This window comes from Oncorhynchus mykiss, chromosome 3, assembly GCF_057628025.1.
Source record: "Oncorhynchus mykiss isolate SJ-2025 chromosome 3, ASM5762802v1, whole genome shotgun sequence".
Lineage (NCBI taxonomy): Eukaryota > Metazoa > Chordata > Actinopteri > Salmoniformes > Salmonidae > Oncorhynchus > Oncorhynchus mykiss.
This window is the reverse complement of record NC_143024.1, coordinates 31640766-31667386: the sequence shown is the minus strand read 5'-3', so window position 1 is coordinate 31667386 and position 26621 is coordinate 31640766. Positions and strand designations below refer to the sequence as shown.

Here is a 26621-nt window from a genome sequence, read left to right as displayed (position 1 = left end):
CTTTCTCCCTACTGAGCAAACAACAGTATGAGATAAATCTGCACCACTCACGTCAAGTCAGTCCTTGGGCTTTTGATTAAGCGTTCTGTATATCAGTCCGTGTTTATGTTTATAAATCCTTCCCAAGGACTACAGGGAAAAGGTCTCTTCTAGGAGCCTTGAAGACACCTTGTTCTTTGAAGGTTGAGAGTAGGCATGCATGTGAACATTCAACAAACCACTGTGCTTGGACTCTAACCTCACCTAAATTAATTATTAATAACTAAGTCCGGCATCCATACTCCGCCACAGAGCAATTGAACCATTGAAATACAATTGTTCCAAACACTACAGAGATGGCGATTAAATGAAAATAACTTCATGATCAAAACCAGTGTAGTGTGGTATACCAATATGAATGGGTCAGGTAGACACTGCACCTGTGTGTTTGAAATTGGGGCAACAACTTGCACATCTCCGCTCAAGACAGATCTTAGTGTGGCCTTGTCTCCAGCCCAGGACCCATTGAGTCAGCCAACACACACACACACGCACACACACACACACAAAGAACCTTTTCGGGCAAAGAGAGAGTCTCCCAAAGAGAGAAGGAAACTCCGTTACTGAGCTGGGCGGTAAGTGCAGCTTCCTCAGTGATAATCAGTGACTGGGTTACAAATGGACCTTTCACAGAACCACTCAGTCCGCTCTCTCCACTTCATTGGCCAGTTATGAAAGGAATCAACCCAATATATTTTTTTAACTGAACACAAAATCCAATGGAAACACATACAAGAATTTGTTGAACGACTGTGAGAAGGTCACTTCTAGTGACTTTTTAAAAGGACATTGTAATCCAAAATGCATGAAAATGTAATTATGTTCTCTTCCTTTGAAACTCATCTGTAAGTCGAGGACAGTTTCATTTTTATCTCTTGAGCTCAGTGATATCACCAGCCAATTCTATATTAACCCCCAAAATAATTTAGCTAGCGTAACGTTACTGTATCTTAGCTAACAATTATAATAGGGTTGGCTATACTTTCAGGATTACAAGCTAGCTAGCTAGTTACCTTGGAGGTTTCTTGGATGATCTGATGAGAATCTGAGGATGATTTATAACTTCTAACTTTTCACAGGGCACAAATGTAAATTCAGTGTCTATTCCATGTTGGTTCAACTTAATTTCATATCTGTAAGGTCCCTCAATCGAGTAATGAATTTCAAGCACAGACACAAATCACAAAGACAAGGTAGGTTTTTCAATGCCTAGCAAAGAAGGACACAGTTTGGTAGAGGTGTAATTTATTTTTATTTTTATGTAACATCCCTTTGAGCAAAGAAATTAACTTTTTGTCCTGAATACAAAGCGTAATGCTTGGGGCAAATCCAACACGTCACCGAGTACCACTTTTCATATTTTCAAGCATGGTGGTGGCTGCATCATGTTATGGGTATGCTTGTCATTGGCAAGGAGTAGCCCAAATCTACACTGGAGTTGCATACCACGGCAACATTATATGTAACCGAGTGACCCCGGTTACAGTTTTGACTTAAATCAGCTTGGAAATCTTTAGCAAGACTTGAAAATGGCTGTCTAACAATCATCAACAGGCAATTTGAATAATGTTTTAAAGAATAATGGGCAAATATTGTACAGTCCAGATGTGCAAAGCTCTTAGAGACTTACCCAAAAAGACATACAGCTGTAATTATTGTAGGATTACATTGCCGTAGGGATTGTCAGAGATAGTGTAACCATAGTGTAACTATGATATGGTCACCAACATCCCCCAACAGTACAGCACAGGGGACTACAGTAGGGAGTAGCCAGTGACTAACAAACCAGCTAGGTGTTGAGAGGAGTGGCCTACTACTGCTATAAACCTAACCTAGCTGTTTAGACCCAGTGGGAGTGTGTAAGCATCACAACAAGCCCCACAGCACAGGAACTGCAGTAGCTGTAGGGTATCTAGCTAACCAGTGAATAGATACTACTTCTATAACCTGGCAATTTGTTACCCTGGTGTTGTGTTAGACTGATTACGAGATTAGTCTCTGTGTGCATGGGACTGTTCACATTCCAAGGCCCAAATAAGGCTCTGCTCCCCTCCAGGCAACTATCCAGATAGAATAAGTCAACCCCTCTGTGCTCTTTCTGCCACAGGCTCAAGTTCATATCAATAATGCTCTCTGTTGTATTGGACAACAATAAAGGAAGCAGTGAGTCAGTGGGAGATACAACTCACTGGCTAACTCTGCAAGGAAAGACTGATAAGAGCTTGTACTGTATGAGGTTCATAAGTTATCTTGCCAAAATAATTCTGGAAATATAAATATTCCTTCCTTCCCTGGGTCGTATTAAAATAGTGGAATATGTTAGTAGAGTTTGGGACTATAGTGTATTAGAAGCAGGAGACCATTTAGACCTGATGAAGAGAGACGCGCACAATGACGACCTGTCATTTTAGAAGTTGAAGGTAGGGGAAACACTAGCTGCATCCCAAATGGCACCCTAATCTTTACATGGTGCATCACTTTTGAGCAGAGCTCTATAGGCCCTGGACAATCTAAAGTAGTGCACTATAAAGTGGATAGTGTGCCATTTGGAACACCTGTCATGGCCCGTTCTATGCAACACAATGGGATTAGCCCCAAACAATGGGTACACTATTCTCTAAAAAGTAGGCACTGTGCATTTAGGCATACTATGGAGTAATAAAACAAAAGTGACCCATTTCACTCCAACAGACATTTATTTTACTGACCATAATTAGCATATGAAATACCTGCATATTATTAGTAACTACATACTATACTACATATGAACTAGGATCCTATTGGAACATACTGCTATTTGTGTACTGTGTGTAAGATAAAGGAAAATCTTAATAATCTATTTCCTGACATTAGTGCTTTTCTTAGCATTCAATAATAAGAAAGTTCTGATCAAAATATAGACATTGAACATTTGATTTAAAAATGTATTAATAATAATAATAATAATAATATGAAGGGACAGAGGAGAATAAACAAGTAAATATCAGGAAATAAATTACTTCTTTGGGTAATTATGTAGTCCACCCCATTGTGCCTATTGTCTGCTAAAGCAGCTTGATCTGGTTTTAGAAATCTTTGGCCATCTCATTTGGGATCTTTTAATTCCACAACAGACTAGCTATTGATTAAGGACTGAGGGAAAAAAAACTGCCTTCATTTGGAAGGTGTCCAAGTGCTGAGAGAAAGAGAGACTGTCAGCACACATCAATGAGAGACTGGATTGCTACTAGCGTTCCCATAGACTTCCAGTAATTGAGACGACTATCTACATGTATTTAAAAACTCGGCAGAATCGCGGCAGAAATATATATAAAGTCTCCTGAGTGGCACAGAGGTCTAAGGCACTGCATCACAGTGCTTGAGGAGTCACTACAGACCTGGGTTCGATCCGAGGCTGTGTCGCAGCTGGCTGCAACCGGGAGACCGATGAGGCGGCGCACAACTGGCCCAGCATCGTCCGGGTTAGAGGAGGGTTTGGCCTGCCGGGATGTCCTTGTCCCACCGTGCTCTAGCGAATCCTGTGGCGGCACATTGGTGTGGCTAGCTTCTGGGTTAAGTGAGCAGTGTGTCAAGATGCAGTGCAGCTAGGCAGGGTCGTGTTTCGGAGGCCGCATGGCTCTCGACCTTTGCCTCTACCGAGTCTATAAGGTAATTAATGGGACAAGACTAACTACCAATTGGATACCACGAAAAAGGGGTAAAAAGTACAAAACATTTTTTGACTAATACACACACACACACACACACGTCAAAAGTTTGGACGCACCTACTCAAAGGGTTTTTGTTTATTTGTACTATTTTCAACATTGTAGAATAATAGTGAAGCCATCAAAACCAAGTGAAGCTGGTTGAGATAATGCCAAGAGTGTGCAAAGCTTCCATCAAGGCAAAGGGTGGCTACTTTGAAGAATCTCAAATATATTTTAATTTGTTTAACACTTTTTTGGTTACTACATCATTCCATATGTGTTATTCATAGTTTTGATGTCTTCACTGTAATTCTACAATGTAGAAAATAGTAGAGATAAAGAAAACCCTGGAATGAGTAGGTGTGTCCAAACTTTTGACTGGTACTGTATATTAAATGACATCATATTTTTTGCAGCGGTTGCAACAATTTAGAGTCACCTCTGCTAAAATAATATAGGGGAAACACTACCTTAAGAAGCTCTTTAACCCTTCCACACGTTAGAACTAATGCTATTCTTGTCGGTTGTCACTTGAGTTTCCCCCTTATTGAGCAGAGGACAGACAGTGAATACCCTCAGCTACTCCACAGAGCAACAATGGCAGCATGCTCTCTGGGAGCCATGGTGTTCTCATAGCAACCTATATTTACACCACTAGGAGAGAGAGACTTGCTCTCTATTTGGTGGCAGCTGGGTATTTATGACATATGCTGCAAAAAGTGAATGACCCACATGCATCTAGGGGACATTTGAGCTCCACAAAGGCATTTGTTTGCAGTTGCTAAGAGCATGCAGCTTCCTAATTCAGCATATGCCCCCACTCTCAAATTACAAACTTCGAAGGGTAGACTAAAGCCCACCCTATTTGATTGCTGAGATGGCAAGGACTTCATTGGCTTTCTGATGATGATAACATTGGCTTTCTGATGATTTGTAGCGCCACCTTTTGCTGCGATTACAGCTGTAAGTCGCTTGGGGTATGTCTCTATCAGTTTTGCACATCGAGAGACTGACATTTTTTCCCATTCCTCCTTGCAAAATAGCTCGAGCTCAGTGAGGTTGGATGGAGACCATTTGAGAACAGCAGTTTTCAGTTCTTTCCACAGATTCTCGATTGGATTCAGGTCTGGACTTTGACTTGGCCGTTCTAACCCCTGGATATGTTTATTTTTGAACCATTCCATTGTAGATTTTGCTTTATGTTTTGGATCATTGTCTTGTTGGAAGACAAATCTCCGTCCCAGTCTCAGGTCTTTCGCAGACTCCATCAGGTTTTCTTCCAGAATGGTCCTGTATTTGGCTCCATCCATCTTCCTATCAATTTTAACCATCTTCCCTGTCCCTGCTGAAGAAAAGCAGGCCCAAACCATGATGCTGCCACCACCATGTTTGACAGTGGGTATGGTGTGTTCAGGGTGATGAGCTGTGTTGCTTTTACGCCAAACATAACGTTTTGCATTGTTGCCAAAAAGTTCAATTTTGGTTTCATCTGACCAGAGCACCTTCTTCCACATGTTTGGTGTGTCTCCCAGGTGGCTTGTGGCAAACTTTAAACAACACTTTTTATGGATATCTTTAAGAAATGGCTTTCTTCTTGCCACTCTTCCATAAAGGCCAGATTTGTGCAATATACGACTGATTGTTGTCCTATGGACAGAGTCTCCCACCTCAGCTGTAGATCTCTGCAGTTCATCCAGAGTGATCATGGGCCTCTTGGCTGCATCTCTGATCAGTCTTCTCCTTGTATGAGCTGAAAGTTTAGAGGGACGGCCAGGTCTTGGTAGATTTGCAGTGGTCTGATACTCCTTCCATTTCAATATTATCGCTTGCACAGTGCTCCTTGGGATGTTTAAAGCTTGGGAAATCTTTTTGTATCCAAATCCGGCTTTACACTTCTTCACAACAGTATCTCGGACCTGCCTGGTGTGTTCCTTGTTCTTCATGATGCTCTCTGCGCTTTTAACGGACCTCTGAGACTATCACAGTGCAGGTGCATTTATACGGAGACTTGATTACACACAGGTGGATTGTATTTATCATCATTAGTCATTTAGGTCAACATTGGATCATTCAGAGATCCTCACTGAACTTCTGGAGAGAGTTTGCTGCACTGAAAGTAAAGGGGCTGAATCATTTTGCACGCCCAATTTTTCAGTTTTTGATTTGTTAAAAAAGTTTGAAATATCCAATAAATGTCGTTCTACTTCATGATTGTGTCCCACTTGTTGTTGATTCTTCACAAAAAAATACAGTTTTATATCTTTATGTTTGAAGCCTGAAATGTGGCAAAAGGTCGCAAAGTTCAAGGGGGCCGAATACTTTCGCAAGGCACTGTATGTGGTTTCTACTACAATGCAATACACAGTTCTCTGAGAACAGTAACACGGAAAACACCAACAGGTAGCCCTAAAGTCAAATCTGTATAATAATGTACCAAGAAGTAGATGATGGTTGTATTGTTTTTTAAAATGAAAACATAAGCCAATTAATATTTTCATATAAACTCTCACTGTTTATTTTCAGCAAACTTAACATGTGTAAATATTTGTATGAACATAAGGTTCAACAAATGAGACATAAACTGAACAAGTTCCACAGACATGTGACTAACAGAAATGTAATAATGTGTCCCTGAACAAAGGGGGGGTCAAAATAAAAAAGGAACAGTCAGTATCTGGTGTGGCCACCAGCTGCATTAAGTACTGCAGTGCATCTCCTCCTCATGGACTGCACCAGATTTGCCAGTTCTTGCTGTGAGATGTATCCCCACTCTCCCACCAAGGCACCTGCAAGTTCCAGGACATTTCTGTGGGGAAAGGCTCTAGCCCTCACCCTCTGATCCAACAGGTCCCAGACGTGCTCAATGGGATTGAGATCGGGGCTCACTGATATTCCTGTCTTGCAGGAAATCACACACAGAATGAGCAGTATGGCATTGTCATGCTGGAGGGTCATGTCAGGATGAGCCTGCAGGAAGGGTACCACATGAGGGAGGAGGATGTCTTCCCTGTAAAGCACAGCGTTGAGATTGCCTGCAATGACAACAAGCTCAGTCCGATGATGCTGTGATACACCGCCCCAGACCATGACGGACCCTCCACCTCCAAATCGATCCCTCTCCAGAGTACAGGCCTCGGGTATAACGTTCATTCCATCGACGATAAAAGTGAATCCGACAATCACCCCCGGTGAGACAAAACCGTGACTCGTCAGTGAAGAGCACTTTTTGCCAGTCCTGTCTGGTCCAGCGACGGTGGGTTTGTGCCCATAGGCGACGTTGTTGCCGGTGATGTCTGGTGAGGACCTGCCTTACAACAGGCCTAAAAGCCCTCAGTCCAGCCTCTCTCAGCCTATTGTGGACAGTCTGAGCACTGATGGAGGGATGTGCGTTCCTGGTCTAACTCGGGCAGTTGTAGCGCCGTCTTAGGCGTCGCACAGTACGGACATTGCAATTTACTGGCCACATCTGCAAGTCCTCATGCCTCCTTGCAGCATGCCTAAGGCATGTTCACACAGATGAGCAGGGACCATGGGCATCTTTCTTTTGGTGTTTTTCAGAGCCAGTAGAAAGGCCTCTTTAGTGTCCTAAGTTTTCATAACTGTGGCCTTAATTGCCTACCATCTGTAAGCTGTTAGTGTCTTAACAACCGTTCCACAGGTGCATGTTAATTAATTATTTATAGTTCATTGAGCATGGGAAAGTGTTTAAACCCTTTACAATGAAGATCTGTGAAGTTATTTGGATTTTTACGAATTATCTTTGAAAGACAGGGTCCTGAAAAAGGGACATTTCTTTTTTTGCTGAGTTTATTTGCCTTGCGGTTTTCATTATGTTTAGGTCATGGTTTGTGGTGTCTCCAAAGTTTTTTGGGGTGTATTATTTTTGTTGCGTATATATTTAAAACGTGTCCCCTTTAGGACAATGATAGCTGGTGAGTCACTATGGAGGGTAATGTGGGTGTTTCGGTTGTAGAATATGTAGAGGGTGTAACAGGGTATATTCCGTTGCAGTCCAGAGTACTCCAACATTAGACACTTCTTGCCCCGCCCCCCCACAGCCTCTTCCCAAATGCCATGCTCTATCATTACACACCCACACACCATGCTCAGAATACTCTGGCTCTGCTAGCCTTGGATTGTTCCAAAGCTGCTGGTTCTGGGAGGGACAGGACTATACTGACTGTAACCACATCTCTGGGGGAACAAGTGAACTCAGCTCCTCTTGCTCTAACACAGGTGCCTTCTGGGATCAATTACTCATTGGCAGTAAGAGCGAGATACATGAATAAGAGAAGAGCATCTCTGGGCTGCCGTTCTCTCTGACATCTACCTAAGGGAGAGGCAGAGGCACCACTTGTCGTACTGTAACAAAATTAGACACCACCCCTCTTCCCTTCACAGCAGTCAGAGACATGTAAGCTAGGTGCCTAGGCCTGGTCATCTGCTCCTGAGTGGTTGGTGATTAGGGCTGCCTGGTCTATGTATGACTGGTGGTGAGACGTCGCATAAGTAATTACAGCCACAGGAAAAAACAGCCAACATATTCACTTCAACTAAACACTCTTAGAAAACAGGGTTCTTTGGCTGTTTTTTGGTTCCAGGTAGGATCCTTTGGGTTCCATGTAGAACCCTCTGTGGGTAGGGTTTTACATGGAACCCAAAAGGGTTCAAACCCGGAACCAAAAAGGATTCTTCAAAGGGTTCTCCTATGGGGACAGCCGAAGAGCCCTTTTAGGTGCTATATAGCACCGTTTGTGTGTATGCATGCCGCCTACCTAGCGAACAAATAATGACAAAGCATCCTCACTTCAAAGTACCTCAGGAATGTCTTAATGCAACTATTAAATAGAGCAAACACCACAGAGCACCAGCAGTGGTCTGAAGTCATTCAGAAGTAGGCTATTGACACAACAAATACATAAAACTATAGTTTACTGATAAGACACATGGCTGAGTGGACCAAACAAAGCCTCTGAAGCCAGATGGTGCAGTGCTGAGTTAATAGGGTCATTTCTTTAGCATCCCATATTACTGCAGATACATCTGTGTCCCAAAGGGCACCCTATTTTTATATGCACAACTTTTGACCAGGATCCATAGGGCTTTGATCAAAAGTAGGGCACTATGTAGAGAATAGGTTGCCATTTGGGAAGCAGACTAAGTCTCTGCTCTAATCCACTGACCGCTTCAGACCATGGTCTTAGACTAACAACTCTCACTTAGCCATGACCCATGTCATGAGAAGACCTGTCCCCTTTAATAGAGACCGTGTTCCACGTGTATCTGGACAGGATTCAGTCTCTCTCAATCCCAGACAGAACCTAATCTTCGAGGATTGCACATGCCAGTGCAAACAAGAGAAGCCTATACTGTATAGCCTACCCTATACACCAGATCTGCATCCCTACAGTATATAGTGCACTACTTTTGACCAGAGCCCTATGGGCCATGGTCAAAAGTAGTGCACTATATAGGGAATAGTGTGCCATTTGAGATGCAGACCAGGATTATACTGTATAACCTGGCCCTCTAGACCAGCTGCTGTGTGTGTGAAACCATCCCTGGTGGAGGGTAATATCCCACAAGACAGGGAGTAGAGCACTGAGCAGCGGGGACTGGGGAGGGAGGGAACAGAACAGCAGGAAATAACAATTAGTTTGTTCCATACGCCCTAAGCAGCTACCTCAATTAACAAAGCTCTGCTACAGGGAAGGACTCAGAGAAACAATATTATACCACTCCTCTTTTAGCCTTAGACACTTCCAGTAACAGAATGAGACTAACATATGATTATGGTATTTGTTAAATAAGGGGAGGCTACTGCAGCAAAGGTGTGAAAAGGGAAATAGCTGTAAACAGTGGCAAACTAGTGTCCGTACTAGCATCACCGTATGATAACCTAAAGCATCACTAGAACCAACAGCTGCTCTTACTCAGACTCTGCCATCCACAGTGTGATGGTGCAGGTGAAATAACAATCACAACCATCCAAACCAGCCAATATAAGAACATGGCCATTAATGAACTCAAGATTACTACCACACCTAACCTAATATTTGGGGCTTGTCTCAACTGTACTGTAGAGTCGTGGCCAAAAGTTTTGAGAAGGACACAAATTTAAATGTTCACAAAGTCTGCTGCCTCAGTTTGTATGATGGCAAATTGCATATACTCCAGAATGTAATGAAGAATGATCAGATGAATTGCAATTAATTGCAAAGTCCCTCTTTGCCATGCAAATGAACTGAATCCCCAAAATATGTTTCCACTGTATTTCAGCCCTGCCACAAAAGGATCAGCTGACATCATGTCAGTGATTCTCTCATTAACACAGGTATTGAGTATTGAAGAGGACAAGGCTGGAGATCACTCGGTCATGCTGATTGAGTTTGAATAACAGGAAGCTTCAAAAGGAGGGTGGTGCTTGGAATCATTGTTCTTCCTCTGTCAACCATGGTTACCTGCAAGGAAACACATGCCGTCATCATTGCTATGCACAAAAAGGGCTTCACAGGCAAGGATATTGCTGCCAGTAAGATTGCACCTAAATCAACCATTTATCAGATAATCAAGAACTTCAAGGAGAGCGGTTCAATTGTAAAAAATATCTAAAGACACTGAAGCAGCAAACTTTGTGGAAATTAATATTTGTGTCATTCTCAAAACTTTTGACCACGACACAGATCAGTCTTCACCACAAACACACCTACCACACAATCCTCAGACTACACAGTCTGACAGTGGCCTAAAATAGGTCCTGTAGCTTAGTGCTCAACTTGTGTTGAAACAGCCCCTCATGTCCACCATTCACTAGAGCACACTGCAACTAGTCAGCAGACTGCTGTAGAGTAATGACTCACTTTAAAAAAATTGCCCTCTTGACTACAATAACCTACATAACATTTAAAAGCAATCAATTCCCTAAATTGGTATGCGTGTGTGTGTACATGATTATGATGTAACCTACCAATAAGTTGAAACATATTCTCTTCAAAACTGGGTAAACAAGTTGTAACTGCGTAAACAATAGTAAAACTAGATCGGTCAGGTCCCAACACAGCATGTGCACTGAAGAGTCCATGGAAGTAATTCATCTGCTGCGTGTGGTGGCAGTCAGAACTATTTATAAAGACTAGTGCCAGGCAGTCAGAGAACTATTTATGAAGACTAGTGCCAGGCAGTCAGGTCATTTTAAACCCGATGGCCAGTAAAACAGGAATAGTTATTTCCAGCCATATACCACTGCCAACAATACATCACTTCCCTATCATCTTGCAAAAAGCTTAAAATTATCTTCTCTTGAAAAACAAATAGAAATGCCTGCTCTCAATAGAAACGAGGTTATAGTTTCAGGGATACACCTAAAGTATAAATGAACCAGTATGCTACAGCAGGAAAATAATCCCGCAGCAACAGGAAATGTGAATTATTATGTGGATTATAATCAATTAACATTTTTGTAGGGGTTGACACACATTTCGTAAGGGAAAATCAAGTCTGACATTTCAAAGAGGAAATTACAAACTTGAGAAGACTTTTAAAACCTCAAGGAAACAAAACTGTTTTCAATGTCCCCCTGCAAATGGGTGATCAAATTAAGATCCTACATCTGTACACACAAATGTAAGTAAGGGAAATGAGGGTGGGGCAGGGGACTGCTTAGTGAGCAAAATGTTAATGGACCACAAGCTTTAAGACTTGAACCTGACCAAAAATACAACCCACTGCACTGGGTGTGTCTCTGAAGCTGGTCTGAGGCCCGTCTGGTCTGGGGAGACAAGCAGGAGTGTAGCTGGTGCTTAGGGACAACACTCTCTACTGCTAATGGGGAGTGTATTTTAGGTAACATTACCAGGGAACAGACAGAGAAGCATGGACAACATAGTGATAAGACAATAAATGGTTGACAGTCAAAGGGTGAAATCAAAGTGAAGATGCACAGTGGCTTATTATTTTAGATGATCTTTGGTCCATATAATCGACTGTAAACTCAAAACAGGCACTGCGAGTAGTCACTCTGCCTCAACAAAAAGCCAGTAAAGCATTTGAGCAAAAGGACATGTTAAAATACAGACTGTAATATACTTCATGCGGTAAAATATGAACATCCATTTCAAATTTCAAATGTTTACAAGCAATAATAGATAGTTAATTGGGTATTACAGCTGCATGCAACTGAGGAATTCTGCATTTTCCAAGCTATATTGGACCAAACTCTTTTGTGAGGCAGGCAAATGAAACTGGGAGCCCTAAACTAAACCCCACGTCAATCTGGAGACTATTTGGGATGAGACCCATTACTACACGCTTATAGATGGTCCCTTAGCTCAGACAACAACACCAGGCCCAGGCATTTACAGTAGTAAACACACACACAGTGCTAATTAAGACTGTTGGCCTAGGTCTATACACTTTAGCCTTTTAGACCTGGGACTGGAACTGCTCATAGCCCCTAAAACACACACAATATTCCAATTCACACAAAAGAGAAACAAATAAACTTAAGCCAACTCCAGAGCAGTTGCAACTGTATGTCACAATATACAGTGAGTATCCACATGGTTGAAACTCACCGAAATAGTAAGCGGGACTATTTCGCAATTGTGTCATCTTCAACATGACAATATGCAAAATAAATATACATAAAATTAAACACATACTGTTGTGATCAGGGTTGAACTCCCGATAACGTCCTATAGCACAGTAAGGCAGAGCAGGGCTAGGAAGAGCAAGGCTCTCTGGGCTAGCTAAGCTAAAAAGGCTGGCGTCTCAGGATGTCTGAAAGTTGTCCCAAATGGCACTCTAATCCCTATGTAGTGTACTACTTTTGACCAGGGTCCATACACAGCTTCAGACATGAATTACAGACTGCCAGTTATCTGCCTGTCTGGCCTTTACAGGGCTTCATTTGGTAAAGTCCTTCATCACTTTGAAACCACATCGTGCTTTAGTAGCCTCCACTAAAATTGCCTGCTCAGATTTCAAAATCTAGTCACCCAGGTACCAAAAATGAGCATTTAATCTCCTCAGAAGTGGACTGTGTCCCAAATGGCACCCTAGTCCCTTGACAGGGACCATAGGTCAAAATAGGGCTGGGCGATAAATCAATAGCAATAATTATTGGAGGTAATTACTTCCCTCATTAACGATATAAAACATTTAGATTAATTTTCGGTAATGTCGATATAGAATAATTAGGTACAGCAGTCCATTTCACCTCTGTGACGCAGCAGGAATGTGCAGAGAAGTGACAATATGCACGTGGAGAGGTATATGTCCACAAAAAAAACACATAGCATCTCAAGTGATGGAGTAGCCACAATTAACCACATAATTAGTGATGTAGGTGAAAACAGTGTCCGTGATAGCCATAGAGAAGGAGCAGCTTACAACGAAGAAACTATTGATAAAAAGGGTTAAACTGTTTCAGTAATTTGGAAGTGGTTTGGCATTTTGAAGTCCGACAGAAGAGCAGAACAATGTTCGGTGCAAATTGTGCCGTAGACAGGTGGCTACGAAGTCCGGTAATATGACAAACCTTTTTCAACATCTGAAACAAAGTCACTCTTTGGAACATGCAGGAAGTTTGAGTTTGCGCAATGGTATTGATAAACTCCCCCTGAAGCACCAGCCAATCTAGGGATGTTTGCCCGAAGCAGTCAACACTGACAGTGTTTATGCCCTTACAATCAAACATCGAAAAGACAAAGACATCACAAATGCTATTATGCATTGCATTGCTAAGGACATGCTACCAATTAGCACAGTCGAAAAGGAAGGTTTCAAGAGGCTTATCAATGGTAGAGTTGAAGTCAGAAGTTTACATACACAGGCAGGAGATGCGTTCTGTCTCCTAGAGATGAACGTACTTTGGTGCGAAAAGTTCAAATCATTCCCAGAACAGCAGCAAAGGACCTTGTGAAGATGCTGGAGGAAACAGGTACAAATGTATCTATATCCACAGTAAAAAGGTAGCATCATGTTGTGGGGGTGCTTTGCTGTACTTCACAAAATAGATGGCATCATGAGGAAAGAAAATTATGTGGATATATTGAAGCAACATCTCAAGACATCAGTCTTGGTGGCAAATGGGTCTTCCAAATGAACATTAACCCCAAGCATACTTCCAAAGTTGTGGCAAAATGGTTTAAGGACAACAAAGTCAAGGTACTGGATTGGCCATCACAAAGCCCTGACCTCAAACCTATAGAACATTTGTGAGCAGAACTGAAAAAGTGTGTGCGAGCAAGGAGACTTACAAACCTGACTCTGTCAGGAGGAATGGTCCAAAATTCACCCAACGTATTGTGGGAAGCTTGTGGAAGGCTACCCAAAACGTTTGACCCAATTTAAAGGCAATGCTACCAAATACTAATTGAGTGTATGTAAACTTCTGACCCACTGGGAATGTGATGAAAGAAATAAAAGCTGAAATAAATCATTCTCTCTACTATTATTCTCACATTTCACATTCTTAAAATAAAGTGGTGATCCTAACTGACCTAAGACAGGGAATTTTTTACTAGGATTAAATATCAGGAATTGTGAAAAACTGAGTTTAAATGTATTTGGCTCAGGTGTATGTAAACTTCCAACTTCAACTGTACCTGCTCCCTGGCTGCAAACATGGAACAATTTTCCTTCAAGTATAATTGTATGTGTAGCTCACATAATTAAAAAAAGTAATCTTTATTTAACTAGGCAAGTCAGTTAAAAACAACTTCTTACTTACAATGACGGCCTATCGGGGAACAGTGGGTTAACTGCCTTGTTCTTGGGTAGAACAACAGATTTTTGCCTTGTCAGCTCAGGGATTCAATCTAGCAACCTTTCGGTTACTGGCCCAATGCTCTAACCATGGTTTGTTCAGACAATCTTGAGTTTGAAGCAGATATGCACCTTTTAAACATTATTTGATTAATATCGTGATAATTATCGTTATCGAATGAAAAAATATATAGATATCGTGATAATTTATTTGCCATATCGCCCAGCCATAAGTCAAAAGTAGTGCACTATACTCTATAGGGAATAGGGTGCCATTTGGTACATTCTTCCATCCCTGTGAGTGATTTACGGGCTCCGTTTCCCTTTAAACCTTCCTTCTTGTTCTTGCCATGTCAAATAAAGCTGTTAATGCCTCTGTGATGACATTAGCTGACAAGTAGAACACCCTAACAAATGGAAGTTGTCATAGTAATCTAAAGAGAACAATTTTACCAACAGCTAAAGGTGCTACCTTTCACATGTTCCATTGGGAAAAAATTATTATCAATCCAATAAGTGAGTCGTTCCCCAAAATGAGTGCCTTTTGAGTCCCTTTCATATTTTATTTAAATATGAAAGGGACGCAAAATAAGTAATTGTGCACAAATATTGAACTTGAAAAACCTGTTATATTAAATCAGGGCGGCAGGGTAGCCTAGTGGTTAGAGTGTTGGACTAGTAACCGGAAGGTTGCAAGTTCAAACCCCTGAGCTGACAAGGAACAAATCTGTCGTTCTGCCCTTGAACAGGCAGTTAAACCCACTGTTCCTATGCCGTCATTGAAAATAAGAATTTGTTCTTAACTGAGTTAAATGAAGTGTCCTTTAAAATAGAAATGCAATAACAGTTTTTTTTATTTTTATATATGACTAAACACTTTCAGCATTTTGACATGTCCCTCTGTGTATCCTCTGTCTTCCAGGAAGATACTTAACCTGGAGAAATGTTGGGGTTTTCACCAGGATTGTAAAGCCCTAGTTTTGTTGCTTTGATAGTCATTTCTGAATACTATTATTAATTTAAAGTGATGTTTTTATTTTAAAAAGGTCAACCCTGCTCAACTCTTGCTTTAATTTTTTTAAAGAAACATTGATCTAATAGTCAAAATATTAGTCTAAAAGAAGGTGGGCTGGTTGTACCCTTTTTTACAGTTTTGTGGTGTTTTGTGGTGTAAAACTGAGCGGATCGAGCATAACACATCAACCCTGTTACCCAAACTAGAAATGTTTTAACAATTAAATTTTTTTGAGAAGTTTGCATTCGATTGTCCCTCCCTGTTGCACACAAGCTTCCATTCCTCATTTAATATGAAGTCCTCAATCCTGTTAGAGTCAACCCTGTTAATAGGCACTTACTATAATAATTAGGGTTGCACGATATAAATCAGTGAATATTTCGGAATCAGCCGATATTAGCTAAAAATGCCAACATCGGTATCGGACAATGTCTAGTTTAATGCCCTGATGTGCAAAACCGATGTCAAGGCTGACGTGCATACCTATATAAATGTAGGTACATGACGTAATGACGCCACGTAACATTTTGCGCTATACGTGCAACACAACATTCCTAAACTAGCCCACGATGTCTGCTGTGTGGATCGAGCAGTCATTTGAAAGAGTAACAGAATTTCATCGAGACGAGGCGAAATCCATTAAAGCCAAGATAATGGAATTTATTACCCTTGACAATCAACCGTTCTCTGTCGTGGGTGATGTTGGCTTTCGCCAACTGGTCGAGCACCGATACACACTACCATGTGCACTATTTTTCAGATGTTGCCCTACTGGAATTACACAGTAATAGTGTCACGGCTATTAGCTTCACAATATACATACTATGGAACGCCGTTTGGGTATTTGCGTGTCAAGAAAGATACAGTAGCACTGTCAAAGCTGTACAAAAGTCTGCAAACAAGCAAATATCAGCCACGAACAATGTGAATACAATACTGCGTTGGTAATAAAGCATAATTTGTTTGACCGCAACTTCTGGGGTAGCTAGCTTTAGCTTGGTATTTAGCTAGCACCAATACAACCAGCCTGAAGACAATGGCCAGTAGAAACTGCAGTGATTTTCATTCTTCTTCGCAATGATTTAGGAATCCTTGTGAGTAAGTATTAGCTAGGTTGCCACTTGTTGTTCGCCTATTGAAATTGAACTTCAGTTCATGAAAATAAATAGCTAGCTAGCTAGCTAGCTACTTAACCCTGTTGCCCAAAGCTAAAGTTATAAGCAGCCAGCTAGCTTCATTTGGCTAGTGAGGCTCAACCGGACTGTGTTGTGAAGCTAGCCACAATAAGGATTAGGCACAATAGTGAAATTTGCAGATGGCCTTCAAAATAAAACTGTGTCATTGACAGTGATGCAAATTAATAGAAATAGTAGAATTATGCCATACTTTTATGTTGAAGGCAAACCGCAAAGTCCATTGTTGTAGCTAGCTTCACATAGATGGGTCAGACCACCATTAATCAAATAAGAACTGTCTTATAAATTAGGTTTATTTTAGATGATGACACCTAGCTATATAGTTAGCTAGCTCACTATGGCTACTGAAACAGATTGTTTGCATCCATGAGCTAGCTAGCTTTTTTTATGACCAGCACTGCAGGTGCATGAGACGACTTTACCAGCATCATAGCATACGTATAGTTGTGACGTATGAAATACGAGTGATAGTGTAATCAATGTGTAATAACTACGTAAAAAACGTATGAACCCGTTAAATTATTATGTGACATGCAGTCATATTCAGGTCCTGATTGGTCAACAAGCTTATCTGACACGTCAAATAGTGTTATTTAACACGTAAAAGTGTTAAATAGTATATTCTTTGACACGCAAGACCCAAACGGCGTCCCATAGCAAAGACCCAAACGGCGTTCCATAGAAATCCTGGTTGGGAATGAAACGACTGAACAAACAAATAATGAAACAGCAGAGCAAGTAAGTGAAAGAAATAGGTTTTGATTATGTTTTACTGGTAATGGGGACATACGTAAATGCCAACAAAATAACATTTTGGTCAGTGTGGTGTGCGTGTGTGTAATCTTTATTTAACTAGGCAAGTCAGTAAAGAACAAATTCTCATTTACAATGACGGCCTACCCCGGATGACGCTGGGCCAATTGTGTGCTGCCCTATGGGACTCTTAATCACGGCTGGATTTGATACAGCCTGGATTCGAACCAGCGACTGTAGTGATGCCTCTTGCACTGAGATGTAGTGCCCTGGACCGCTGCATCGATGTGTGTGTGCCAATTATTTAACTGTACTAGAATGCTTAAAAAGGCCGCAATTTATTTTTTTTAAATCGGTATCGGGTTTTTTGGCAAGGAAAATATTAGATATCGGTATCAGCCAAAAATGTCATGTGGGAGCATCACTGATAGTAATTTCTTTATTTTAAACTACTTAGGGATAGCCCCCTTTTTTTCAATTTTCGCCTAAAATTATATACCCAAATCTAACTGCCTGTAGCTCAGGCCCTGAAGCATTCTGGGTACGATTTGAAAGGAAACACTGAAGTTTGTGGAAATGTGAATTGAATGTAGGAGAATATAACACAATAGATCTGGTAGAAGAAAATACAACCGTTTTTTTTCTACCACCATCTTTGAAATGCAACAGTTCTAGCCATCACTCTGCTTGTAATTCCGATGGTGTCCACAAGACAGCAGCAGTGTATGTGCAAAGTTTCAGACGGATAACTTGAAGTATGAGCAAACTACTTGACATTTAGTGTGAAGTCACACAGGTACATTCGGGCAAATCGTGAAGGAGACATTTACATTCTTCTGCAAGAATATCGTCAAATCTGTATACTTGGACTTTGAATTAGCTTTTCCAGTATTAGTAGCCATATTACAAGTTCAACATTTGCAAAACACCCAGTTTTCATAACTCTCCATATTCTTATAACTTTTTGTCCAAAAGGAAAAGACTTGCTGTTGCACAAGGTTAGCGGCTACATTTTGCGACAGATACAGGGTTTCCCTGCTCATTGGCCATCTAGCTAGCTTCGTTTGACCCCTATTGACTGTAACTTTGTCAAATAAGCACCAATCAAGTGAAGACCGCCGACGTCATTGGGTGCTATGAAGGTGCCGCTCTCTGACCAAATTTAGTGTCCTATAGGATATACTACACCCCTAATGATATAGTGAAGTCTGGTTACGTTCTAGGATCTCTGAGGAATAAATACGAATGTGATTTGACTGGTTGAAACAACATTTACGGTTAGATTTTCACAGATTCCTTTCTTTGCAAATTGAATGAGTGGAAACACAAAATCGATTGTGCATGCTATATGGACCTTTTTATGATATGAAAAAGGATTTTATCTAACAAAACACTTCATGTTATCTCTGGGACCCTTTGGATGATAAATCAGAGCAAGATTTCAGAATGTAAGCACACATTTCACCTTCAGGAGGTGAATTTATCAAACCCATCGCGGTGAAAAAAGTGTTTTGTTGTTAGGAGCTCTCCTCAAACAATAGCATGGCATTTTTTTTCGCAGTAATAGCTACTGTAAATTGGAAAGCGTAGTTATATTAACAATAATTTAAGCTTTCAGCTGATATAAGACATATGTACCGACATTTGTTTTTTCTCTAAAATCTGCGCTCGTGACACACGGCACTGCATGATTTACAACTATCCCGTTGACGGGACGCCTATCCCTAAGTTGGGAAAACGTTCAACTTTATTAAAAAAAACATGTGCTCTTCACGACAGAAAATAAATGTTGTGAAAAAAATATTAAGTTACACTACTCAAAAGGCACCTAATCGATGGAACAACCCAACTACTGCTTTTCTTGGCCAGGGATCACTTGAAAAAGAGATGAAAAATGTTCAGTCAATGGGAACAACCAAGGAAATGGCACCATTGGGCTCCAGAGGGACAGGCAGAGCAGAGGGGAATGTTCAGCAACTGCTGTCTTTAAATAACCACTATTCATCATGTGCTCTCTGCAACATGTCATAGGAGGTGATTATATAAAAGCCTTCAGCGGGGTGGACGAGATGCAGGACCATGGGTGCAAAATACAAAGGATTTTGTTTACTTGCAGGTAATAAGGGTTGTGGACATCAGCCTCCCACAACAACACCAGTAAATAGATTCTACCACATTATGACGTCTGAAGGATAAAACGTGTTTCTGCACAAAAAGATATAGAATAATAAGTATAAAACAATCCCAGTACTGAAGTGTCCGATTTACATCTGTAAGAAGATTTGCATTACACTGTATGATGTAATTGTGTAGATTAGGATAGATTGAAAGTGCAACACAGCAGTTTTAGAGATTAAGTTTTGTGTTGCCTTCACCGAATGGGAAGGAGCTGCAGCATATGGAGTCAACAACAACAACAAAGGTAACAAAAGAACTACACAGAGACAGTACAAATTCAGTAACAGCCACTGCACAAACGCCACTGCTTCTGTTATGAACTGGCCCACAGTTGTTTTCCAATCAGTGGTCATACATGTATTTTCTATAGAATTCAACTGGAATTCTCTGCCAGTCAATACATACAGTACTGTATGCTATGGCTTTTGATGTGTCTGCTGACAACTACCTCAACTAAAGAGAGAAGAGAAAAATAGTTTTATGCTTACAACAATTCATGAAGTGTATATTTTTGTTTAAAGAATATAGCCTCATATATACATATACACAAGTTCAAAAGTTTGGGGTCACTTAGAAATGTCCTTGTTTTTGAAAGAAAAGCACATTTTTGTCCATTAAAATAACATCAAATTGATCAGAAATACAGTGTGGACATTGTTAATATTGTAAATGACTATTGTAGCTGAAAATGACAGATTTCTTATGGAATATCTACATAGGTGTACAGAGTCCCATTATCAGCAACCATCACTCCTGTGTTTCAATGGCACGTTGTGTTAGCTAATCCAAGTGTATTATTTTAAAAAGGCTAGAAAACCCTTTTGCAATTATGTTACCACAGCTGAAAACTGTTGTTCTGATTAAAGAAGCAATAACACTGGCCTTCTTTAGACTAGTTGTGGAAGAGGGGAACCCAAGAGCAGACTCAGATGAGGAGACTGGATGACGTAACCAAGGTATTTATTGAAACACGGGGGGGTGGAGTGCAGGTCAGGGGAAGCTCCGGCAGGTTGCTGGAAAACAGGTGCGGAGGCTGAGGCTGGATCGAGATGGTTTGAGACAGGGTAAGCAGGTCCGGAGGGAATCCAAGGAGTAGTAGAGTGGGGAATCAAGAACAGAGTAGCAGAATGACAAGACGTGGGACTGGAGACAGGGACCAGAGTCAGCGCTGGCAGAATGAGCAGAGATTACAATCTGGCAGCGTGGAAGTGGCAGGGCTGAGTATTTGTAGAGGTCTTGATTATGGAACAGGTTGCAGCTGGTGGGGATCTGCTCTGACTCCAGCACACCTGTCTCCACACACACACACACACACACACACACACAGAGGGAGAGAGTACTGGAGGAGTGGCGGCAGGTCAAGGAGACACAGGATAAGCAGTAGAGGGCGTTGCAGGAGCAGATGTGACAGTTGAGTATCTGGAGCATCAGCATTTGTGGGTTTTATTACAGGCACAAAATGGCCAGAAACAAAGAACTTTCTTCTGAAACTGTTCTGAGAAATAAAGGCTATTCCATATGCGAAATTGACAAGAAACTGAAGATCTTGTACAACGCAGTGTACTAATCCCTTCACAGAACAGCTCAAACTGTCTCTAACCAGAATAGAAAGAGGAGTGGGAGGCCCCGGTGCACAGATGAGCAAGATGACAAGTACATTAGAGTGTCTAGTGCAAAACACCAGTCTCAACGTCAACAGTGAAGAGGCGACTCCGGGATGCTGGCATTCTAGGCAGAATGGCAACGAAAAAGCCATATCTCAGACTGTCCAATAAAAATAAAAGATTAAGATGGGCAAAAGAACAGACAGTTTGAGGTTCTCGGATCACAAAGAAAAACATTCGTGAGACGCAGAAAAAATGAAAAGGAGTGCTTGACACAATCTGTCAAGCATGGTGGAGGCAATGTGATGGTCTGGGGGTGCTTTGGTGATAGTAAAGTGGGAGATTTGTACAGGGTAAAAGGGATCTTGAAGAAGGAAGACTATCACTCCATTTTGCAACGCCATGCCATACCCTGTGGACGGCGCTTAATTGGAGCCAATTTCCTCCTACAACAGAACAATGAGCCAAAGCACAACTCCAATCTATGCAATAACTATTTAGGGAAGAAGCAGTCAGCTGGTATTCTGTCTATAATGGAGTGGACAGCACAGTCACCGGATCTCAACCCTATTGAGCTGTGGGAGCAGCTTGACTGTATGGTACGTAAGAAGTGCCCATCAAGCCAATCCAACTTGTGGGAGGTGCTTCATGAAGCATGGGTGAAATCTCTTCAGATTACCTCAACAAATTGACAACTGGAATGCCAAAGGTCTGCAAGGCTACGATTGCTGCAAATGGAGGATTCTTTGACGAAAGCAAAGTTTGAAGGACAATTATTATTTCAATTAAAAATCATTATTTATAACCTTGTCAACATCTTGACTATATTTCCTATTCATTTTGCAACTCATTTAATGGAAAACAAGGACATTTCTAAGTGCCCCCAAACTTTTGAACGTTAGTGTGTGTAAGTATGTATGTATGTATGTATGTGTTTGTATGTATGTATGTATGTATGTACACACACTGAACAAGAATATAAATGCAACATGCAAAGTGTTGGTCCCATGTTTCATTGCATGTTGCATTTATATTTTTGTTCAGTATATATTTGACAGAGCTACAGTAAGAATTTAAAATGGGGGCGGCAGGTAGCCTAGTGGTTAGAGCCCTGGACTAGTAACCGAAAGGTTGCAACTGCAAGATCAAATCCCTGAGCTGACAAGGTATAAATCTGTTGTTCTTCCCCTGAACAAGGCAGTTAACCCACTTTTCCTAGGCTGTCATTGAAAATAAATGACTTGCCTAGTTAAATATAGGTGAAAAAAGACTGACTTGAAAATAAGAGTGTTCTTAAATGACTTGCCTAGTTAAATAAAGGTGAAAAAAGACTGACCGTCCGATCACAAATGAGCTTCATGCAACTCAAAGGCCTGCTAGGTGGAAAATAGGCTTTCTCCATGTTTCTCTTGTGTCAAGTGACCTTATGACCAAGTTGGTCTCCATCACCATTCCTCAATATTATGATAATTTGATTGTTTAAACAGTTATTCAAACACAATACTTATTCACATACATATTTGGAATGGGAAAGACAAACAACAGTTATTAGAAACCTCAAATTCCTCACTTACCCTATTGGAGGTTTTGTGGCTGTGACTTCTCCAAAGTCCATCTTCTGCATGTGGCACTGACTGTTTTTGCTAATATCCAACTTCAATGGTAAATGCTTGGCTATCCTCAATATTTTCCTTTTTGTCCTGTCATCAAGGACACCAAAGCTCTACTGATATCTAAGCCCATTGATATCCAAATAACCGATAAAACAAAACAAAGTAATTTTATAATTCTTAAACAAAATGTGGGTGCTATTTTTCTAATGAAACAATAGTTGAGAATTGTTTGATTACTTCTAGGCGACAATACAGTAAACAAAATGTCAGTGGGCTAGGCTATTTAAAAATAAGAATTACACATTAGTTTCACATCAATTGCAAAGTAGGATTTACAGGTCCATACAAAAGTGACTGCTGAAATTTGACAGACTAAAGTCCTGCAACATAGTAACAGTTGTCTACACAACAAAAAGTCGCAGCGCAGAGACACAAAGTAACCACATAATCTTTCAGGATGTGATAGGTAGAATAGTGAGTGTACTTACGTCGACTCAAACATTGTTTCAATTCATTTTCATATTCTCATAGCAGGTAATTGGAAAGCGATTTTGGAATAATCCGTGTATATGCCTGTTGTCCCTGTTCTAGTCCAAGCCCGCCTTCGTCAGCACTCTAACGTCAATCATGCTCATTGGGAATTCACTGCCAGCTCCAGAAGGCGAGCGAGCGGTAGGACTGGGACTCACACAACGCGACAGTTTTCATTTAAAAAAAGTATTTATTTTTATTGAGAGCCACATTTAACTTAAAACACATTCACGTTTTGATCGCTGTTTATACGTCAATTTAATAAAACTATGCTACTATAAAGGTGTAAATTGGGAATAATTTAATGTAGTACTGTGGAAAGAATGAGTCCATGTCGTAGGCAGGCTGTAAAGTGGCACTATCTGGGCATGGTGAGCATATGAATTAAAAGGTTATTTCTATTGAGTTAAGCGAACGCATCGATAATGAAGAACTCATAGTTGCCAATACCATAAAACTCTGTTTCATCATACTGAAAATCCAACTATTTGAATTTAAACCCTGGATCCCAGCATCCCTTGCAATAATTTATTCACTTAAACCCGCCCTTTCTTTGCGCACCACAAACAGCCCACTTACTGTACATTACACAAATTGCTGATCATTCAAGAATATCTAGAGAACAAAAAAGAAAGGAGGACCAAAGCACTCTTCATATAATTAATTACAATTCCTTTATTTGTATGGCATGTTCAATAGAAACAAGCTTTTTAAAAAATCCGAAGTGTTTCGGCTGCATGGCCTGGTCATGGTCAGGGAGTACAAAAAAATAATACAATGTCCTCTTTTGAACAGCTTTTCGAATTAGCCCTAATTTGAAGAGGGAGTGGTCACAAAATTGATTGGACACACCTAGTAAGCAATACTATGCACATTAAAAAGGGAAATACTGTAGCTATGTTATCAAAAAATTCAACTCCAAGCTAGAACTATCAGAACGCCTAGAAAGGTAGTGCTAACCTTAAATATGACTGGGAGAAGTGTCAAGAATAAGGAGGCAATATATTCCATAGTACACCAGAACACAGCAAACATGAACAACAGCAGTCTAAACATAGCTGAGGGCAATTGAGCAAAATGTCCACTAGATGACAGCAAATGGTCCTATCACGACCCTACAGGAAGGGTGAGAAATCCATATCTTCATTTAAACCAGGGTATTTAGTGGCCTGTAGTTTGTAAATCCAAAAACTTTCCTTTTGGTTTAACTGTTTAAGACGGTCCCCTTTTCTAATAGAGGCTGGAATATGATCAATACCCATAGCTTGTAGGGAGGCAGGTTTGCCATGGTGTAGGGACTTGTAGTGCCTTGCCATGGTGTAGGGACTTGTTGTGCCTTGCCATGGTGTAGGGACTTGTTGTGCCTTGCCATGGTGTAGGGACTTGTAGTGCCTTGCCATGGTGTAGGGACTTGTAGTGCCTTGCCATGGTGTAAGGACTTGTAGTGTCTTGCTATGGTGTAGGGACTTGTTGTGCCTTGCCATGGTGTAGGGACTTGTTGTGCCTTGCCATGGTGTAGGGACTTGTAGTACCTTGCCATGGTGTAGGGACTTGTAGTGCCTTGCCATGGTGTAGGGACTTGTAGTGCCTTACCATGGTGTAGGGACTTGTAGTGCCTTGCCATGGTGTAGGGACTTGTAGTGCCTTGCCATGGTGTAGGGACTTGTAGTGCCTTGCCATGGTGTAGGGACTTGTAGTGCCTTGCCATGGTGTAGGGACTTGTAGTGCCTTGCCATGGTGTAGGGACTTGTAGTGTCTTGCCATGGTGTAGGGACTTGTAGTGCCTTGCCATGGTGTAGGGACTTGTAGTGCCTTGCCATGGTGTAGGGACTTGTAGTGCCTTGCCATGGTGTAGGGACTTGTTGTGCCTTGCCATGGTGTAAGGACTTGTAGTGCCTTGCCATGGTGTAGGGACTTGTAGTGTCTTGCCATGGTGTAGGGACTTGTAGTGCCTTGCCATGGTGTAGGGACTTGTAGTGTCTTGCCATGGTGTAGGGACTTGTAGTGCCTTGCCATGGTGTAGGGACTTGTAGTGCCTTGCCATGGTGTAGGGACTTGTAGTGCCTTGCCATGGTGTAGGGACTTGTAGTGCCTTGCCATGGTGTAGGGACTTGTAGTGCCTTGCCATGGGGTAGTCTTCATTGCCTACCCGCATGGCGTACTTGTGTTCCGCTAAGCGGTCTTGAAGGCGTCTCTTTGTCCATCCAATGTAGAACACCTTGCACTATGGATATTCCAATCTATAGATGACATGAGTGGTTTTGCAGTTAATGAAATGCTTGACGTCATATTCCGTTTTGGAAGCTGTGTCAACAAAATACTTTTTCTTTGCAATATTTCTGCAATGGTTACATTTAAAATAATATCTAGAGAACATTGATATTTCACTGTTCAAATAAAAAAACTCAAATGAACAGAAACTGAAAATATATTTCTAACTTTATAATAATGTAATTCTGGTGTTAGATACTTTGCACAAAGATGATGGAATGATTTTATTCTTCAGATCAGATATGGATCGATCTGTTTGAGGATTGCACGAAATCATGTTCACTTAACAACATGTATGGTGTAATTATCATACTGTTATTAATGAATACTGATGAAGTTGTCACAAACTCTGCCCACAGGAGGTCACTGTGTGACTTCAAATCAGATAATAGTGTGATTCGACGTGACTGCAACACTCAACAAAAAGCTGCAGTTAGTTTCAGTGGGTGGCAAAAAAAAGCATTGTATTTGGAACAAAACACACACTAAACCCTAAACCTCAATTAAATCTTGTAATAAAACATGTGGAAATTCAGCAAGTTGAGATGACTAAACTGCTTGGAGTATCCCTGGATTGTAAACTGTCATGGTCAAAACATATTGATGCAGTAGTAGCTAAAATGGGGAGAAGTCTGTCTATAATAAAGCGATGCTCTGCCTTCTTAACAACACTATCAACAAGGCAGGTCCTACAGGCACAAGTTTTGTCGCACCTTGACTACTGTTCAGTCGTGTGGTCAGGTGCCACAAAAAAGGACTTGGGAAAATTGCAATTGGCTCAGAACAGGGCAGCACGGCTGGCCCTTGGATGTACACAGAGAGCTAATATTAATAATATGCATGTCAATCTCTCCTGGCTGAAAGTGGAGGAGAGATTGACTTCATCACTACTTTTATTTATGACAGATGTTGACATGTTGAGCGTACTGAGCTGTCTGTCTAAACTACTGGCACACAGCTCGGAC

The 26621-nt window shown here is 41.1% G+C and overlaps 1 protein-coding gene across 15 annotated transcripts in view; it reads right to left on the bottom strand.

The window, feature by feature from the left end:
* LOC110512735 (protein cordon-bleu) overlaps positions 1 to 23846 on the bottom strand; it is a 69152-nt gene extending 45306 nt beyond the window's left edge. For 4 of the 15 annotated variants that reach the window (XM_021592925.3, XM_090228239.1, XM_090228226.1 and 1 more), the window contains exons 1-2: positions 23343 to 23846; positions 22816 to 22974 (exon numbers count right to left, since the gene is read on the bottom strand). In XM_021592925.3, coding sequence (XP_021448600.3) covers positions 22816 to 22865 — 50 coding nt within the window. In that variant the 5' untranslated portion in view covers positions 22866 to 22974; positions 23343 to 23846. Of the gene's footprint in view, positions 1 to 51; positions 236 to 3416; positions 7215 to 22815; positions 22975 to 23342 lie in introns of those variants that run through there. The other 11 variants (XM_036971464.2, XM_090228230.1, XM_090228216.1 and 8 more) reach the window with 7 other exon arrangements.
* Positions 23847 to 26621: the final 2775 nt, after the last annotated feature.